Below are 20,628 nucleotides of genomic sequence, written 5' to 3' on the forward strand. Positions count from 1 at the left end.
ACCGCAGCACTTGAAGCAAACTCCGAATTCTCCAAGTAGCCTCTTGCGTTCCTCTAGGGACGTCATCCTGAACCCAAAACACTTGTTGAGTGGGTGTGGCTTCTTGTGTATGGGACATTCCCTGTTTGGGTCCCTTGGTTCCTTGTCTCCGGCGACCGACTGGTCGGGAGTAGTTTGGGTCGTGGGGGGCACGTCCGTCCTGCGGGCCGAGATGAGTGTTTTGGGGTTACCATATCTCATCGCTGGTCTCTTATTCCTCAGGCTGCTTGCACTGTGTGTGGTTTGCGCATCTAAGATGAAACTGGGATCGTTCCTTGTCCTTGCCGCTTCGCGGATGAAGCTCACGAAGAATGAGAATGGGGGGAAGGCGACTTGCTTCTCCCTTTTGTATTTGGAGCCTTGTGAGATCCATTTTTCTTGAATGTTGTAGGGTAGCTTCTCCAGGATGGGTCTCACTCCACGAGCTGAGTCTAGGGCATTGAGACCCATTAAGGAATGGTCTTTCCTCACGAACTCCATCTTTTGCAGCAGGTCCCCGAGCTCTCGTAACTTCAAGTAGTCTTTAGTTGTGATCCTGGGGAAGCTGTCGATTCTTTTGAAGAGCGAATCCTCGACCGCTTCGGGGCTGCCGTAGGACTCTTCCAGCCTTTCCCACACTAGGTCAAGACCTACTTGGGGTTGGTGCACGTTTGCCGCCCGAAGTCTCTGCGCTTGCTCCCTGGATACGTTCCCCAGGAACTTGACTAACAGGTTGAGCTCTTCCCTTGCTGAGAAGTCCAAGGTATTGATCGCGTCTTTGAACGTGAACTTTCACGTCTGGTAGTTCTCAGGGCGGTCGTCGAAGCTGATGAGTCCTGCGTGCACCAAGTCGCGCCGGATCATGTACTTGGCTATATCTGTCAGGCCTAAGGCATCGGCGTGTTTGTCCCATTCTGAGGTAGTTGCTGGGACGCCTGTGCGGTCGCCTCTTCCTTGGCGTGAACGCGTGATGGCTGCTGGCCAGTGTGAGGGTCTGTTTTCTCCCGCGTGGGCGTACCTGGATTGCGAGCCTGTCGTGGTGCATCCGTGTGCGCGCTGGCGTGTGGATCACTATTGTGGCTGTGGCTATCCCAGGCAGCATGTACCATTGCAGGAACAGCGTCTTCTCCTTGTGGGCTTAGCAAGTCTTCGGTGTCTGTGGAGTCGCTGCCTCCGTGTAGAGATGGCACGCTGGTGTTTGCGCTGGAGAGGCTCCTTACGTAATCTTCAGTGCGTCGGGCTGGGTCCTCTGAGGCTATCCGTCTGTATGGTAGCTCCCCGCCGTCCTGTTGTGCGGCTGCTTCTAGGACTTCAGCTTGGGCTATGGCGGCGGCGGCTTCCTTCTCTTGATTAAGTGCCTCTAGATCCGCATTCAATTCGGCCTTTTTACGCGCAGCGGCAGCGGCGGCATTTGCAGCGGCGGCGGTAGCAGCGGCGGCATTGGCAGTGGCGGCGGTGGCAGCGGCGGCGGCATTGGCAGCGGCATTGTGCTCCTCCTCTTCTATGCGCGCTCTTTCTGTCCTGACGGCTGCCTCTCTGCGACTTTATTCGGCCCTGGCACGTGCGGCCTCTGCGGCGGCTCGCGCCTTGGTAGCGTTTGTGCTTGCGCTGGACGCGTTAGACTGCACTGATCTTGCTGATCTAGATGAGTGTCTGGATATGCTTGAGCGTTGTTACGCGGTCTCCATGAGGAGCCCTTTTTTCTCGTTTTGGGCATCCGCGATGGCGGCCTGCACGATGCCATCATGTTCTAGGTCAATTGCCTTTTGTAGGTCGCGCTCTCGTATGCTATCTTCCGTGTTAGTTCTTGTTAGATAGGTGAAGTATGCCTGTGACAGCGCTTGGTAGCCGGAGCGGTCTACCTTCAATTGCGTTATTGCCTGCTCGAGCTGTTGCACATTATTGCCAGCGCCGGCGACATTGCGTGCCCCAAGTGCGGTTGTTTCCCAGGCCAACTCTAATTTAGCGCGGTGCGCTTCAATGTCAGTCTCATATTTTTCGCAGCCCTTTTGTGTCAGTGTGACTGTCCGTTTAGGCCTTGCGCCTGCCTGCGCCTGTTGCAGATGCGCAGCGGTCTCTGTGTCTGAGAGATCGCTTTCTTGCATGATGTCTGGTGAGGCTCTGAGTTCTGCCATGCTGTAGGTGTGTGTAGGCCTTTTGCCAGTGCGTGTGGCGTGCGGTCTTTTACCTTGTCAGCGATGGGCGTCTGTCTCAGATGATGCCGAGCGGTGTCCTGCAGCGTGCAGCGTTGGGGTAGCTGTACTTACAGGTGTCCATTGGCTCTGATCCGTGTCCTGGCGGGTGTCCGGTGGCGTGGCCCTTGATGGCGCTGGCCGTGGGAACGTGCGCAGGGGTAGGTCGGAAGGTGGCTCCTCACTGTTTGGCTGAGCAGCGGTGGACTCAGACAGAGAAAAAGGCAGTTAGGTATTGTGAGAGAAGCACTGTTTGTTGCAAGGCTGCTGTGCAGTTTGAGCTACTGGTTGTCTGTGAAAGCTGCAGGCTGTGTGCAGTAGCAGAGGCTGCTCTGTGTTAGCTGTGTAAGCTGCTTGCTTGTACTGCTGTAGGGGCTGCTCCGTGTTAGCTGTGTATGCTACTTGCATGTACTGCTGTAGAGGCTGCTCTATATTGTCATGGAGTCTGGAGTAGCAGCTCTTGTAAGTGTCTGTAAGGCACACGATTATCGTTTCACTATTCTGGAAGCCAGAGGATCACGTGGTTATGACTTAGCTCAGATAGTGCCAACTCGCCCTCTTTCCTAAGCACGACAAGATCTGTTTCTTTTCTTAGTTTTATTGAGGGAAAACAGGATAAGGTACAGTCTCTTGTGTAGAGGTGTAGGTGTCTCTATGTGTGCTCAGTATTCAAGGGAGGTGAAAAGATTCTCCTTCAGCACCATTACAGGGGTTACAGAGAGGTACTCACGAGTCCAGGGAAAATGGTGGAAAGGAAGAAGCAGTGTATGCTGGGTGGTAAGATAGTCTGGGGACAGACCATCTGTGGGCAGAACAGAGGGGGAGACAGCAGACTAACCCATTTGAGAGAAAGGCTGGGGCTGCCATGGCAACTCACAGGAGTGCCTGGGGAAGCTACAACATGTAGCAAAAATGTAGCATCTTTAATGCAACAAGCTGCTGGGAGAGGAGAAATGGCACTGTGTTTTTTGTGTGCAGAACCAAACACATACAGCTGCCACTAAGCAGGCTGACAAGCAGGGCTGCAAGGACAGAGGGGGGTGAGACAGAAGTGCAGACATGGGTATTCCTGTTCCATGACAGTAATCTATAGATCAATTGTATTGTGTTACCCAGGAGTTTGTATTTTTTGATCTGTATTGTTTATGATAGGTATTTTTAGGATGAGTTAAGCTCTGTCTCTGTCTATATGCGGATGCAAAGACAAATGGTAAAAAAATGTTACAGAAATGTATTCCTAGGTATAGATAAGAGATTATCTACTCAGATATAAATGATCTCCCTATGAGACACTTGTGGGAAGTATCAGTAGTGCAAATGAATTAATTATTAAAGACTATGTTATTTGTAATTAAACAATTGACAAGTATTGTGTGCAACTAATACATTTTTTGCAGTTTCTCTATATACAGGTTTAAGTTGCAGGTCAAAGTTGTACAGTTTCCATACAAGAATTTGAAAGTGTATCTATTCGAGCTTGGAGATTGGATGATGGTTAAATTTTTAAAAGAAAACACGCATTACAGCCCAAATGAAAGTCTGTGACGGGTATTGTTACAACAGAGGCAAAGCTTATCTTCCATGTGACTCATTGTAAAGTGGTTTCCTCTATCAAAGACATCAAAGACATTTAAACAAGTTTTAAAGAACCAAATGATATTTACAGAAGTTTTTTAAAGATCAAAAGACATTTATACACGTTTTTTAAAAGAACTAAAAAATATATTTATACCAGTTTTTTTTATGGTTGAAGAATCAAAAGAATAAGAACTTTACATTTTTATATATTATTTATAGCTGAATTATTTTTTTATGTTTTATATTTTAGATACTAACATATAGTTTAGGATTCTGACTTGAAACTACTAAATAGATCAGTGGATCCTGGTTAGGTTATTATTAGGGTTATTTCTTTTATTTTATTTTTTATCTGGTAACTAAATGTAAGTGGTACAAAGATGAAAAGGGTTCCATATTCTATTATATCTATGTGTGTTAGGATATTGGAAGATAGCAGAGGAGAGAAATGTGTTATTAGATTTAGTATACAGGATGGCTTTAGTATCAATATTTTAGTTAGTTATATTGATATATATATATTTTTAAGTGTTGTAGGGGGAGGAGTGAGCTATATACTAATATCTATATTAAGGGATATATTAAGATCCAATGTGTTTATAACCATTTATATAGAAGAGATAAGAGCTGTACTAGTATTGGTTTTATATGTTACTAGCTGAGAAACCCGGCGTTGCCCGGGATGTGAAGTGTGAATAAGTATGTGTAAATGTTGTATGTGAAAGTTGTAATGTGATGCCAATGTTATGTAATATTAGTTAGAATTGTGTTTGTAAATCAACAGTAGTAGAAAGCACATGTATATGAGGGCAAATGTTTGAAGTGTATGTTAGTTGTTACGGTAGTTATTTTTGAAAATGTTATTGTTGGAAATGCTTCTTGAAAGATGTGAATGTCCATTGTTGAGAGGAGTGTATTTGATGTAATGTTAAAGTGTGTGTTGTAAAATAATGTAGTAATAAAAGATGACAGTAGTGTATTGAGTGTCTTTCATTTTTTTGTAATTTCTTATGGCAATATGTAGAGTTCATGGAAATTGAGGAAAGTCAATGTTCATTGTAATGCTTGTTTGTAAACGACATTTTTGGTAGTTCCAGTTGGAGCAAAGATGTACAATTGTTGGGGGGATCCAACTCTAGAGCACGCAACATATAACTGGCCGTGGGAGAAACATGGTGATTCTAAGTTGATACCAGTGCACTTTATAGATTGTCCTTGTGCTTTGTTAATGGTGATAGCAAAAGCTAGTTTGATGGGGAACTGTAGCCGTTTGAAAGTAAAAGGCATGTCTGTAGGAATGAGTGGAATGCGGGGGATGAAGACATCTTGGCCTTTGGCGTTGCCAGTTAAGATAGTAGCTTCAATTAGGTTGGGCATCAATGTTTTTATGCACAGTCTGGTTCCATTACAAAGGTTAGGTGTGTGTAGGTTGCGAAGTAGCATGATGGGTGCTCCAACTTTGAGGCGAAGATGATGTGGTGGCATCCCTGATGGTTCGAGGGAGTGTAGGAATTCAGGTGGATAGTTAACGGCTTCATCGCAATCCACAACTGTATCGATTGAGTTGTATTGAGTAATTGTGTTTGGAATAATGTCTTGAATTTGATGATTGATGTCATTGACAGAAGTATTTTTGGCAGCAAGGGTGGCTCTTTCACAGAGCCACTGGTGGTTTGTGTAATTGTGTAAGAGATTTGGATAGACGTGATGTATGAGATCTTCAAGTGATGTCATCATGTGACAAAAATGTGTGGGAAAAGCAATTTCACCTGATGTTAAGTCAGTAGGTAAAGTGCCTTCACCTATTTGAAGAAGTGTGTGTGCAAAAAGTTGTTCATTTGAGTGGCCGAGATGTTGGACTCGCATATTGGTTGTTAATGGAAAATGTTTGACATGTCGCCATAAAATAGAGGATTTAAGGCATGCATGAAGTTCGTCTGCTGGTGTGGATCGTGGTATGACTGGAAGTGTTTGTCTGAAATCACCAGCTAAAAGAATGACAGCACCACCGATTATTTGTTTATTGTTACGCAAGTCTTGCAAGGTTCTATTAAGGGCTTCAAGTGCTTTTTTATGCGCCATGGTACACTCATCCCAAACAATAAGTTTGCAAATTTGAAGAACATGGGCTTGGCCAGATGTCTTGGTAATATTACATGTTGGGTTTTCTTCATGAGCAATGTTTAGTGGTAATTTAAGAGCTGAGTGCACAGTTCTTCCTCCATCCATAAGAGTGGCTGCAATGCCAGATGATGCAAGTGCAAGTGCAACATGATTGTGCATTCTTATTTCTGCAAGGAGTAAATTTATGAGAAATGTTTTGCCTGTTCCACCTGGAGCATCAAGAAACAGGATTGCACCTTGTTCGTTGTTTATGTGCTGCATGATGTTGTCATAGGTGTTAAGTTGTTGTGGAATTAACATTGGTTTTCTTGTGGCAACATATTCTTGTAGTATGGAAATATTGTATTGTTTCTCTCGCATAAGGTCTGTATTGAGTACATCGTGATGATGACGTTGGGGAGCTTCTAGACCTAATTGAAGTAGTGTTTTGTTATTGATAGAGAGACATGTATCTTCTAACAATATGAGTACCTCGTTGAAAATGTCAGGTGAAAAGGTAACATTGAGTGATGGGTTGTGTCTCTGTGCTTTGTGAAGTATATCTTCACTCATGCTTTCTCGATATGTGTTCCATAGAGTGTTGGGGTTTGATGAGTTGCACGTGGTAAGGATAATGGCAAAAAGATTTCGAATTTTGGTTGGCAATGACTGTAATGCAGCTTCGGCTAATGTAGTATTCCAGTGTTGATCATCCTCTAGTAATCCAAGTTTTTGGCAAGCTTCTCGATAAGTCTCACACACTTGACCGTTGACAGTTTTTATAGCGTCAAAAGATGTTGGGCCTGGAACGGTATGAAGTAGAATTCTGAGAAAGAAGCATTCAGCGTTGTTTGGGTGAACTGTGTAGACACGCCCTAAGGCTTCACTTGCAAGGGCATCAGTTCCGGGAACAGGTGTGCCCTGCTTTCTTTTCTTGAACTGTTTTGTGGATGCATTCAAAGTGTAATATCGTGGAGTTTGTGGATAAAGCAATGTGCGTGCAAAAGAGTCGTGTTGACATAATTGAAAGAAGGCAGTTAAAGTAGTGTTTGGTGGTTGAGCAGCAAGTGCCTCTGCGTTGGCAGGTGTGAAATATACTCTCTGTCCATTTTCTAAATGAATAGTCAGGTGAACAACGGTTGGGTGTCGTTCGTGAATGGGAAAAGCGAAAATCCTCCAAACGGCTTCATTACTACTTATATATCTTCCTAGCTGGTAGAGTGTAACTTCGTCATGGATGTGTTCATTTGTGATTCCAAAAATGGCCATGTCGCTTCCTTTGTTGACATACTTGCAAATGTATTTAATTGATTTAACAGAATTACAGTATTCCACATTAATGTGTGCGTTATAAATTTTTGATAGAAGTGGACAATATGGAACAACCCATTTGTTGTCGACTTGGATGTGTTTGTTGTTGCGAATAGTAATTGTTGCTGTGTATCCGCCGTCTGTGGGAGCGCGTCTTCGATATTGAGGATATCCATCATCTCCACTTTGTGTGTCTGCAATGAATGTTTTAGGGAATTGTTTGGTGCATTTACCGTCTTTCATACATGGTGCATGAATATTGATGTTTCCACATGGTCCATGAATCATATTTTTAGTGACTATTGCAAATAGTATTGGGTCTTCTTGAGGATTAGGCAACTCAGCAGAGATAACGTTATCGATGTCAATGGAATGTAGTTTTTCTTTGAGCCATATAAGAATATGAGCATGTGGAAGACCTCTTTTCTGCCATTCTATTGAGTACATCCAGCATCGTGTTTGTCCAAATATATAAGTCTTAGTGATGATGTGAATTAATGTGATGAGTTTTTGGCGAAATACTCTTGCGATTAAGTCGTGTCGATCACTGTGAGCCTGTCCATCCTGAAGTTCTTGTTTTATTTCTGGCCAAGCTGGATTACATGTAAATGTAATAAAAAAGTCTGGTCGTCCATATGCGCGAACATATGCCATAGCGTCCTGAGCATATTCGTGCATGTGTCGAGGACTTCCCGTGAATGTTGCTGGTAGAATGAACATTTTTCCAATGTTCTCAACGTTACCATCGTTGCCAACAGCATCCCTGAGATGTATGTATTGATCAACGCGTAGTTTTTTTTGATGTAAGCGTATGTATAGAAGACGCTCACTTTAAATTTTAGCATACATGTCAACAATAAACTGATGAAATAGTTGTCGACAATGTAAAATGTGGTTTTGCGATGCATCTCGTATCATTAATCTGTAAGCGTAGAAGTCCATAGCGGATACAGTTTTGTTAGTGTTTGCCTTTGAAGTTGGGTGTACTTGCATGATATTGAAGTGATAGCCATCGTCACCGTTCTAAAGTATGAGAGGGTATTGAAGAGCATCATATGAGCGATGTGTTTCAGAAATGCGTGTGAGTGAATGAGCGCGCCGCTGAAGAATTATGTCCCGTGTATTAAATTGTTCCCCCGCTATAACAATAGCGACTTCGTTGATTTGAGGTGCATTAAAGCGACGTTCATGTTGACCCACTGGTGTTTTGTCGGCTCGGATAATGACTTGATAGTCATCAGTTGCCATGCGTTCAAGTGATGTTTTGAGTGTGTTAATGAGATGGTTGTGTTGATGTAACATCCTTTGTAAGGAGATGACAATGTCACGTCTTGTATTGGGTATCCAATGGCATCGTTGATCAGCTTCTTGTTGTTCATCGCCCATGAAGTAAATTTGCAAGAATTGTGGATCTTGGTCTGGTAATGGGAGAAGAGAGCCGGCCCTGTGGTAAACTTGACCTTGTACTTTAAAAGTACTTTTAAATCCAATTTGTTCAACTATGGATGTAGCACCAAAGGATGTCATTTGGAAACAGGAGTTGTATTTGCGTATGTTTTGTAGGAAATGTTTAGATTCTGAAGTTGTCCCTGACATGTATGAAAGAAGTGGATTTGGGGGTGAGTGTAGAGGTGGTAGCTGAACTTTGCCATTGCTGCAGCACATTCCAGCTGATTCATGTTGGAATTTTTTTGCTTGACAGTAGCGACATATAGTGTCCATGTGTCCAATGTTGACCTTTGGATGTTGCTGGTATAGTATGTGTGGATTATATATGAAAGCGGCACGTAGCAAAGTGTAATTAGTTGAATGCGTACATGTAGTATGTGTGTCTTGTAGTGCTTGTTGTACTGTGTGTGTTGGTGTGTCTTGGTGTTGTTTTGATGTGCGCCGTATTGTTCTGTCTTTAGCAAGGCGTGTTTCATGTTGTTGTGGAGTCTCGGTGGCTCTTCTTGTTGTAGCTCGTAGTCGCATTTTCTGCAGACGTATTTCATGTTGTTCTGTAGTCTCTGCGTCTCGTGATGTTGTAGCACGTTGTTGGTCTTTTGCAAGGCGTGCCTCATGCTGTTCTGTAGTCTCTGAGGGTCTGGATGTTGTAGTACGTTGTTGGTGTTCTGTAGTGTGAGCGTCTGTTGATGTAGTGGGTGTGTCTCTGTGTTTTTGTTGTTGTTGTTCTCGTTGTGTTGCTCTTCTGATTCTGGCTCTGTCTCTTTGTTGTGCAAGGCGTGTTTGGCGCTGTAGTGTTTCATTAGCAGGTGATGTTGTGTGTGTGTGTGTGTGTTGTTGAGTAGTTGTGTTAGGATGCTGTGTGTGTATTTGTGCGTTTGATATACCTGCTGTGTGTGTATTAAATGGAATTAGTGTGTGATGTTGTTGTGTGTAATGTGTTGGTGTTGATGTTGTGGTTGTGAGGATTTGTTGTTGACCTATTGTGTATTCCGTTGTGAGTTGTTTGTTAGCATTGTGTGCTTGGATTTCAATGTGTGTGAAATGGGTGTGTGCATTGTGTGGTGCAGTACATATAATTTGTGTGTGTGTGTGCGTGTCACGTTCATTGTCAGGGTGTGTATGTTTTGTTTTGCGAAGGTGTTTTTTGGGTGGCATGTTTTGTGTTGTGAAGATGTGTGTTTGGTGTTGTTGTTGTGATGTGCGTTATTGTAGGTGTTGTAGAGGTGTTGTGTGTGTAAGTTGTGATGTGTTGTTAAAAGTTGTTGATGTGTGTGTTGAGGTAGGTGTTGTGTGTGATGTTAGTGAAGTGTTTCAGTGCGATTGTGTTTACAATACTTCCTGATGTTGTTGTGTCAAGGCGCAGTTCGATCCAATGATTGTATTGTGTGTTTTGGCACAGCGTTGAAGCGTCGAGGTGTTGAAGGCATCCGGTTGTGGTCTGTGAAAAGTTTGTAAATTGATAAAGTGTGACAGTATTGAGGGGTATTTATTTGTGTTTGGTGTGCGTTTGTGTAGGTGTTGAAATGTTGTGTGTGTTTTTGTTTTGTGTTAATGTTGGCTGTGTGTGTGGCAGAATAGTGTGTGTATGTAATTATTGTGTGTGATTGTTGATTGTGTGGGGTGTGTGTGTGGATGAGTGAGTGTGTGATGTGATAGTGAGTGTGTGGTGTGTGAGTGTGTGTGTCAGTGTTGGTTAGTTGAGTGTTTGTGTGCAATAAATTAGACAGATGTGTAAATAGTAATGTTTTGTGTAAAATATGTTATTGAAAGGAAGAGGTGATTTATTGTGCTAGGTGTGTTAGTAGCGGAGGTGTTGTGTTGTTGTATATGTTTGTGTGTGGTGGGATGTTGATGTGCAATGGGAGTGGGTGGTGAGACGTGTAAATGTGCATTGTATTCAGTGTAGTGTGTATGGTGAAGGGTAGGTAATTGGAACAGTGGGTTGGGTGTGTGTGTTTGTTTAGTGGTGGTTGTGTTGTGTGTGGTAGTTAAGGTTATGTTGAAGTGTTGTTTTGTGTGTTGTATCAGCAGAGGAGGTTGGTGTGTGTGTGTGAGTACGTGTGTTGCGTGGTTGAGGGCGTGTGGCGTTGCTGAGTGCGTGTGTGTGTGCATGTGTTTGTGTATTTGTGTGTGTGTTGTGTGTGATGGTGTGTGGTGTGTGTGAGAGCATGTGTGTATGTGGCATGTGTGATGGCATGTGTGTGTGTATGACGCATGTTGTGTGTGTGACATGTGTGAGTGCGTGTTGTTGGTCATAGACATGTTGTAAATTGCATGTTTTTGAGTGTAGTGTGTGTATTATGAGGGTGAAGGTGAGGTGTGATTTGTTGTTATGTGTGGCATAGAATGACAGGATGTTTGCGTGTGTGTGTGTGTGTGTATGAGGGGGTTTTGTGTGGGTGAGTGTTGTGTGTGAGTGGTGGTGTGAGAAGTGTTTTAGAATAAATTATACAGACAGTGAAATTGTTAGGAAAACATATTTTATTGTAAGGAACAGCTGAGTTTCAGTGGTAGGTGTTGTCATACAGTGTGTGAGGTAGCGGGAGTGACATTGGTGGCATGCTGTTTGACTGTAGTCCGCGGCGTCGCGGTCCGGTTGCGGAGGGAGATGTGTGAGGTGCAGGAGATGTCAGGCGTGCTGGTTGTTCCGCGGGAGGTAGATTGTGTGAGGTAGCGGGATAGCGGGAGTGACATCGGTGGCATGGTGTGTGGTGTGTGTGAGAGCATGTGTGTGTGTTGCTGGTGTGTGATGGCGTGTGTGTGTGTATGAGGCATGTTGTGTGTGTGACGTGTGTGAGTGCGTGTTGTTGGTCATACACATGTTAAAAATGGCATGTTTTTGAGTGTAGTGTGTGGCATAGAATGACAGGATGTTTGCGTGTGTGTGTGTGTGTGTGTATGAGGGGGTTTTGTGTGGGTGAGTGTTGTGTACATTATACAGACACAGTAAAATAGTTAGGAAAACATATTTTATTTCAACGAACATCTGATTTCCAGTGGTAGGTGTTGTCATACACTGTGTGAGGTAGCGGGATAGGGGGAGGAACATTGGTGGCATGGTGTGTGAGTGTAGGCCGCGGCCTCGCGGTCCGGTTGCGGTAGGGAGCTGTGTGAGGTGCAGGAGATGAGGCGTGCTGTGCGGTCCGCGGGAGCTACACTGTGTGAGGTAGCGGGATAGGGGGAGGGACATCGTTGCCATGGTGTGTGAGTGTAGGCCGCGGCCTCGCGGTCCGGTTGCGGTAGGGAGCTGTGTGAGGTGCAGGAGATGTGGCGTGCTGTGCGGTCCGCGGGAGCTACACTGTGTGAGGTAGCGGGATAGGGGGAGGGACATCGTTGCCATGGTGTGTGAGTGTAGGCCGCGGCCTCGCGGTCCGGTTGCGGTAGGGAGATGTGTGAGGTGCAGGAGATGTGAGGCGTGCTGTGCGGTCCGCGGGAGCTACACTGTGTGAGGTAGCGGGATAGGGGGAGGGACATTGGTGGCATGGTGTAGCGGGGTAGGGGGCCTCGCGGTCCGGTTGCGGTAGGGAGATGTGTGAGGTGCAGGAGATGTGAGGCGTGCTGTGCGGTTCGCGGGAGCTACACTGTGTGAGCTAGCGGGATAGGGGGAGGGACATTGGTGGCATGGTGTAGCGGGGTAGGGGGCCTCGCGGTCTGGTTGCGGTAGGGAGCTGTGTGAGGTGCAGGAGATGAGGCGTGCTGTGCGGTTCGCGGGAGCTACACTGTGTGAGGTAGCGGGATAGGGGGAGGGACATTGGTGGCATGGTGTAGCGGGGTAGGGGGCCTCGCGGTCCGGTTGCGGAGGGAGATGTGTGAGGTGCAGGAGATGTGAGGCGTGCTGTGCGGTCCGCGGGAGCTACACTGTGTGAGGTAGCGGGATAGGGGGAGGGACATTGGTGGCATGGTGTAGCGGGGTAGGGGGCCTCGCGGTCCGGTTGCGGTAGGGAGATGTGTGAGGTGCAGGAGATGTGAGGCGTGCTGTGCGGTTCGCGGGAGCTACACTGTGTGAGGTAGCGGGATAGGGGGAGGGACATTGGTGGCATGGTGTAGCGGGGTAGGGGGCCTCGCGGTCCGGTTGCGGAGGAAGATGTGTGAGGTGCAGGAGATGTGAGGCGTGCTGTGTGGTCCGCGGGAGCTACACTGTGTGAGGTAGCGGGATAGGGGAGGGACATTGGTGGCATGGTGTAGCGGGGTAGGGGGCCTCGCGGTCCGGTTGCGGTAGGGAGATGTGTGAGGTGCAGGAGATGTGAGGCGTGCTGTGCGGTCCGCGGGAGCTACACTGTGTGAGGTAGAGGGATAGGGGGAGGGACATTGGTGGCATGGTGTAGCGGGGTAGGGGGCCTCGCGGTCCGGTTGCGGGAGGGAGATGTGTGAGGTGCAGGAGATGTGAGGCGTGCTGTGCGGTCCGCGGGAGCTACACTGTGTGAGGTAGCGGTATAGGGGGAGGGACATTGGTGGCATGGTGTAGCGGGGTAGGGGGCCTCGCGGTCCGGTTGCGGTAGGGAGATGTGTGAGGTGCAGGAGATGTGAGGCGTGCTGTGCGGTTCGCGGGAGCTACACTGTGTGAGGTAGCGGGATAGGGGGAGGGACATTGGTGGCATGGTGTAGCGGGGTAGGGGGCCTCGCGGTCCGGTTGCGGAGGGAGATGTGTGAGGTGCAGGAGATGTGAGGCGTGCTGTGCGGTCCGCGGGAGCTACACTGTGTGAGGTAGCGGGATAGGGGGAGGGACATCGTTGCCATGGTGTGTGAGTGGAGGCCGCGGCCTCGCGGTCCGGTTGCGGGAGGGAGATGTGTGGCGTGGAGGGGAGGGGGGGGTTTGAAGAGGCAGTCTGCAGTGTTTGGTGTTGTGTGAATGTGTGTGTGTGCTGTGTTTGTGCGTTGTGTGTAGATTCTGTACCTCAGTGGTTCCCAAACTTTTTCGGTTCAAGGCTCCCCAAGGCAATCAGAATTTTTTCAAGGCTCCCCAAGGCGATCAGGATTTTTACGCGGCGCCCAAAGTAAAAACAAAGGTGTATATACATACCTAACAGTTGCAGTGCGCAGTTGGTGTCTCTCTCACACACTCTCACTCTCTCTGACCTCACTCTCTCTCTCTGACCTCACTCTCTCTGACCTCACTCTCTCTCTGACCTCACTCTCTCTCTCTCTGACCTCACTCTCTCTCTCTCTGACCTCACTCTCTCTCTCTCTGACCTCCCTCTCTCTCTCTGACCTCACTCTCTCTCTGACCTCACTCTCTCTCTCTGACCTCACTCTCTCTCTCTGACCTCACTCTCTCTCTCTGACCTCACTCTCTCTCTCTGACCTCACTCTCTCTCTGACCTCACTCTCTCTCTCTCTCTCTCTGACCTCACTCTCTCTCTCTGACCTCTCTCTCTCTCTCTCTGACCTCACTCTCTCTCTCTGACCTCACTCTCTCTCTCTCTGACCTCACTCTCTCTCTCTCTCTGACATCACTCTCTCTCTGACCTCACTCTCTCTCTCAGTCTCCCGGTGCTGCTCCTCCAGCGTGCGCGCCGGGCCTCCCTCTCTCAGCGTCGCTGAGCCGGGCTGAACAGATGCACAAAGCCCCTGCATCTGTAATCAGCGCTGCTATAGTTCCTCTGGCCTGGGACATAGTAAGCGCTTAGGTGGTGCTGCTCGCTCTTGCTTGCTGCCGCTCGCTCTACCAGGAGCTTTTCGCTGTCCTGGCAGAGGAGACAGCAAGCACGCTTGGTAGGCGGGTATCACTGTGTGTGTTTGTCACTTGGTAGCTGTCAGTGTGTGTGTGTGTGTGTGTGTGTGTGTGTGTGTGTGTGTGTGTGTGTGTGTGTGTGTGTGTGTGTGTGTGTGTGTGTGTGTGTGTGTGTGTGTGTGTGTGTGTGTGTGTACATTATATAATATTTAAAAATGAAAAAAAAAAAAGACATGTGAGAATAAATTATTTATTAACATTGTGCAACTTTGATAAATATATTCACACGCACACACCACACACACATCACACACATCCATATACACCACACATACATATACACACACACACACACACATATATATATATATATATATATCACACATACACATATATATATATATATATATATATATATATATATATATATATCTATATATACATACATACACACACACCTCACATATATATACACCACACATACACATTATATATATATATATATATATATATATATATACACCACACATACATATATACACACCACACATTATATATATATATCTATATATATACACACACCACACATACACACACATATATACATATATACACACACACACACACACCACACATATATACACACACACCACACATATATACACACACACACACACACCCTGCAGCCCGTTTTTCTCACACACACACACACACACACACACACACACACACACACACACACACACACACACCTGCAGCCCGTTTTTCACACACACACACACACACACACACACACACACACACACACACACACACACACAACACACACACACCCTGCAGCCCGTTTTTCTCACACACACACACACACACACACACACACACACACACACACACACACACACACACCCTGCAGCCCGTTTTTCACACACACACACACACACACACACACACACACACACACACACACACACACACACACACACACACACACACACACACACACACACACACACAACACACACACACCCTGCAGCCCGTTTTTCACACACACCCTGCAGCCCGTTTTTCACACACACACACACACACACACACACACACACACACACACACACACACACACACACACACACACACACACACACACACACACACACACACACACACACACACACACACACACACACACACACACACACACACCTTGGTGCTGTCTGGTGGCTCTGCAGTTGCAATGCGGGCAGGCTGCAGCCCCATTGGATGGGAGCGGTCATGTGACCGCTCCTCTGCTTCCCCTCAGAGGTTTTTTTTTTTTTTTAAATGAGCTAGCAGCCCTTGTTTCCCGCTGCTGGCGGCCCTGATCGCGGCGCCCCTCTAGCCAAGCCGCGGCGCACCAGGGCGCCGCGGCGCACAGTTTGGGAAACACTGCTGTACCTGATTCGGCAGTCTGTGGTAGCAGACGTGAAGGTTTTGATAGCTGTGAAGCGTGGCCCCAGAGCAGGTTGAGGATTAGAGGATTAGGTGTTGCAAAAGCAAAGCGTTCCCAAAACTCAGTGAGGGGTGGGACAGTGTGGAAGTATTAGGGCATTGGTGTTGGACGCAGGCCAATGAGAGGTGTGCGGGGGCGGGCATTGGACGCAGGCCAATGAGAGCCAGTGAGGGGTGGGACGCAGGCCAATGAGAGGTGTGCGGGGGCGGGCATTGGACGCAGGGCAATGAGAGTCAGTGAGGGGTGGGACGCAGGCCAATGAGAGGTGTGCGGGGGCGGGCATTGGACGCAGGCCAATGAGAGTCAGTGAGGGGTGGGACAGTGTGGCATTGGTGTTGGACGTAGGCCAATGAGAGGTGTGCGGGGGCGGGCATGGCCTGAGCAGGAGTGACAGGCCCAAAGTCCAATGCGATTGACCCTTGGGACGCAGACATACAGTGATTTCACAAATATATAGTAGTTAGTTAGATAGAGTTTTCAGTATAGTACGGTATATCAATTCAGAAGATGCATATATATATATATATATATATATATATATATATATATATATATATATATATATATATTTATATCAAATGAAAGATCAGAGAGAAAAAATGTGGGAATATTTTGTTTGTTCAGATTACCCAAGTCTAGGTATTCAAATTTGATTATGATATATGTAGGTATATCAAGTGTAATTATACTATGTATTGTGCAGAAGATTTTATTTTTCGTTTGGTACAGTTAAAAACGAATTTAATTATAAGAGCAGAAGTGTTTGTGTAGTGGTGGAGAAGAATGTTGTACCTAAGAATCTGACAATATGGCTAAAAGTATATATGATATAGTAGGTATAAAAAGAATAGTGTTAAATTGGAAGACTCGTTGAAAAGTATTCTATAGCAGGAATTTGGGATTTGGCACATGGTTTAAATTACTAGAAGTGAAATTTGTGTGTGGTGCTGATTGTATGTGTGTTTGTTGTCATAATCATTTTAATATTTTGCGTTAAAGGATTGATAACCAATCTAACCGTTAATGTTATTCTCTCCATGCCCCTCCAAGAAGATATATATGAAGAACAAACAGAAATCTCCTTTGTACAACAATACCCTCCTGATGTGGTCCAAAAACAAATAAATGTTTGCCAAGAGAGGGAAAAAACAACTGCGAATGGATAAGGAGTGAGTGAGACTCCAAGGGATTGAGGATCCGGACCGAGGGTTATATTTTGGAACATTGACAGATCTAAATAAATGCTTAAAAGAACTTTAAATATGTGCAGATAGACATTGCCGCTAGTCACAGTGCCCATATATCCAGAGTTTACTGTATTTCTTTTTCAACACTGGAAAATCTATTGTATCACATAATGATAGTTCAGCACATAGTAACATACAGTATATTGTATCACATAATGATAGTACAGCACATAGTAACATAGTTGCAGACAAAACACATATATGGAATACACAGTGTTTGAAGCCTTGCATGTTGTGCAATGCTGATTATGCATGTACAATACATATAAGAGCATTGTTATACCCCTGCTGTTGGTGCTAGACATTAATGATTAATAATTCTGCAGTGAGGTATTGGAAAGTGCTAGAGAAAGGGCAGGGAGTCAGACAGAGGAGGCTTTACCAAATGCCATCATCCTTAGTGTCAGTGCCAGCCCCTGTAACCAGAGCCCTGGAGCTGTTACAGTTCCAGGAGCAGGTACAGTACAATAGGTGAGCAGCATCAGCTCATACAGCAGACTTCAGGCACGGGGCTGGAGCTTTTACAGTCAGAGAATGGACATACCTGACACAGAATAACTTACATAGTTATAGCTCCTGAGACTTAGCCTGAGACTTGTGATGTCAGTGATAACATACTGTACTGTTTCTGTTACTGCTGCTATACAGGAGATAAGGGCACAAGGAAACAGTACATGCCTTACAGGGTCAGCAGTTCTTCAGCTATCTATAGCCTGAGCTCTCACTGCTGCTTTTTCTATGTTCTTCTACGATTTTTTATTTGTATCATCTCTTATTATTCTGTATAATCTCTTAATCTCTTATTTCTCCCTTTCTGTCTCTCTATTCAACTGTGCTGTGCTGCCTGACACCCTGAGGGGAATTCAGTGACAAGTGCCAGGAACATGCATTTCTTCTCCACTAAAAAACTTAAACCAGACCAGCACACAGAATACAGTAAAAACTAGCTAACATTTCAGGGCTTCCCTGCCCTCTCCTCAGGCTCAAGCTTCCTGGAAGCTGGATATTTAATCCGTTGGCCACCCACTTGTGAACATTTATATACTCCTACTACTTGGTCTCACCGTTGCTCCAGAGGGGTTAATACCCTGACTCTTAGCATCCTCTGTCCTCTATATCCCACCAACATTAAGTGGTCAACTGGGATAGTATGACTTTATAATTGACGACACGGATGCCTGATAGCGTTGATTTAATATAATTTTAATTCACATTACACATTACTTTGGAAATATATGTTTTAAGTAAATTTATTTAAAGTTAACTTTTATACCTGGTGGTGTGCATTTAAGTGAATTCTTTTAGGGGGCACATCCAATTTGTGTTTCCCCTTCACCTTTTCTGATTCACTTTTCAGTTCACAGTTTGCACCCATCATTTGATTACCTTATTTATGTACATAATCACTTTATTCAATTAGTATGGTCCTGTGATCACTCCCTATCCTTCTCTTGTCACAATAAAAACTAGCTAACATTTCAGGGCTTCCCTGCCCTCTCCTCAGGCTCAAGCCTGCAGGAAAGAGCTGAAACTCTGGCATTGCTTTGGACATCTGTGTGGGGATTATTGTATGCACCTCTTCCATTGTACTTGTTATTATATTCTATGTGGATTATATTATCCATTTTGTATGATGTTAGATTCACAGGTTTGTGCATATTTACTATTTCTGTAATTACTCATTAAACGTATTTTCTTTTATAATCACTCAGTGAGTTAGTATTGTATTGTATTCTGTGTGCGGGTCTGATTTACCTGTTTTATGTATGTTCTATGTACCTGGTGATGGAGGTACTGGGACTGAGCACCAGATACAATGATTAGTATATGCTGAAGTGCAGGTTATATTTCTTGTCTTTTCTTCTCCCTTATCCTTTCCCATCATTACTGTAACTTGTCACTTTCCAGCCATCAGCCTTTGCAGGGGCTCCTAGGTATATTCTATACAACTTGCAAGTCACTGCCCACACAATACAGAGCTCAGCTATCACATGCAGAATATAGGTTCCTATATTATATATTATTTCCCTATTCACACAGTAAATCCTCATACTACAATATTGTAAATAATCTGACCTGTTGTACAACTGCCACATCGCAAAAACAACCCTGTGAGGTTTGAAAGCTTGAACACTGTAATCTTTTGTTAATACAAACTATCACATTACCTAATGTTTTCTATTCCTTTTTTTTACATGAATAAGGGACGAATACAATTACAATTATTTCTGTTTCCGCTTTTCCCTTTACACCTGTCTTGTAATATTTTCTGTCTTCCCTCTCTCTGTCTCATACCTACACACACTTTCCTATTTCTCCACAATACCCCATCTCTATAATGGATATATTATATTATATACTGCAGTGGTTCTATGAAGGAAAATTACCTTTAAAGCCCCTCACATGCACTAATCTATTAATGTGTCAGCATAACTGGGGACATCTCTGTACAATCTAGAAATTAAAAGGATACAAAAACATTCTTCATATAAATTATATTTATCTGTATATAATTCTCATATCAACAACCAGTACAGTATCTGCTCCCTCCTGCATACATTTATATAAAGAGAATACTTTCATTTAACTGTACTGGTTGACTTAATAAGAATGGAAAGCTACTGTACCAAGGAGGGATATTCAAATGTTACTTGCTTACCATAAATATACCTTTTTCTTGTATCATTACATTCTCAAGACACGTATATAGCACAAAGGTAAATAACACCAACCTGTGTCTGTAAGAATTCATGGGTTCGTCTTCAAAAGTGGGGACATTATCTTTTTCTCCATCTCCAAACTGTAGCAGCCCTGCTAACATAATGTCCCCACTGCTGTAGTAGGTGTATCTTTCTCTGAATTTCGCCACTAACTTGCAGTTAGAACTGAGACTCACATCTCCTCCAGCTGCAGAACAGAACAGCAAAACCAGAGCCAGAGAGAAGAGTCTGTGTCCGCTGATCAGCAGCAGAGCCCAGGATGTGAGACTTGCTGCAAACTTCATATTGGGAAATGGGCAGATGCTTAAAGCAGTGAATAAAATAAAAATACATATGTCTGATAAAAGCATAGAGACAGATATACTATTTTACTTCAATAAAGGATCCTATGCAAGGATTGTAAAAAAGAATAATATTCATACAGTGTTGAATGCATTTTGATAATGAGTAATTAACTGTAAGGTCAGTGAGTTTCTGTGGAAATGTGATCTCTTTAAATACTGAAACCATAGAAGTAATTACTGCTAATAAAGATAATCTCTATGAATATCACTCATATACAGACATAACTGTGTACACTGGAAGCATCAATAGAAAATAATAGACATACGCTCCTCTCTCTCCTGTCACACAGCAACTGGGTGATTCTTAGTCTCTGCCTCTGTATTTATAACACATAACAAACATTACTTGGTATAATTAGGCACCCTCACTGAGGACATTCTGTATAATATGATGGTTAAAGAATATGTTTCTATTTTTACTTAAACAGGAAGATTACTAGTCAATAGCCATGCATTATAAAACATTTATTATCAGACTACATTTTAACCCTTTGCTGAATTAGGATCCT

General features: G+C 44.7%; 1 protein-coding gene across 1 annotated transcript in view; it reads right to left on the reverse strand.

The window, feature by feature from the left end:
- Positions 1–20,395, reverse strand: part of LOC142491261 (extracellular calcium-sensing receptor-like) — a 68,655-nt gene extending 48,260 nt beyond the window's left edge. The window contains exon 1 of the mRNA XM_075593552.1: positions 19,788–20,395. Coding sequence (XP_075449667.1) covers positions 19,788–20,125 — 338 coding nt within the window. The 5' untranslated portion in view covers positions 20,126–20,395. The remainder of the gene's footprint in view (positions 1–19,787) is intronic.
- Positions 20,396–20,628: the final 233 nt, after the last annotated feature.

The sequence above is a fragment of the Ascaphus truei genome, chromosome 3 (assembly GCF_040206685.1).
Source record: "Ascaphus truei isolate aAscTru1 chromosome 3, aAscTru1.hap1, whole genome shotgun sequence".
Taxonomy (NCBI): Eukaryota; Metazoa; Chordata; class Amphibia; order Anura; family Ascaphidae; genus Ascaphus; species Ascaphus truei.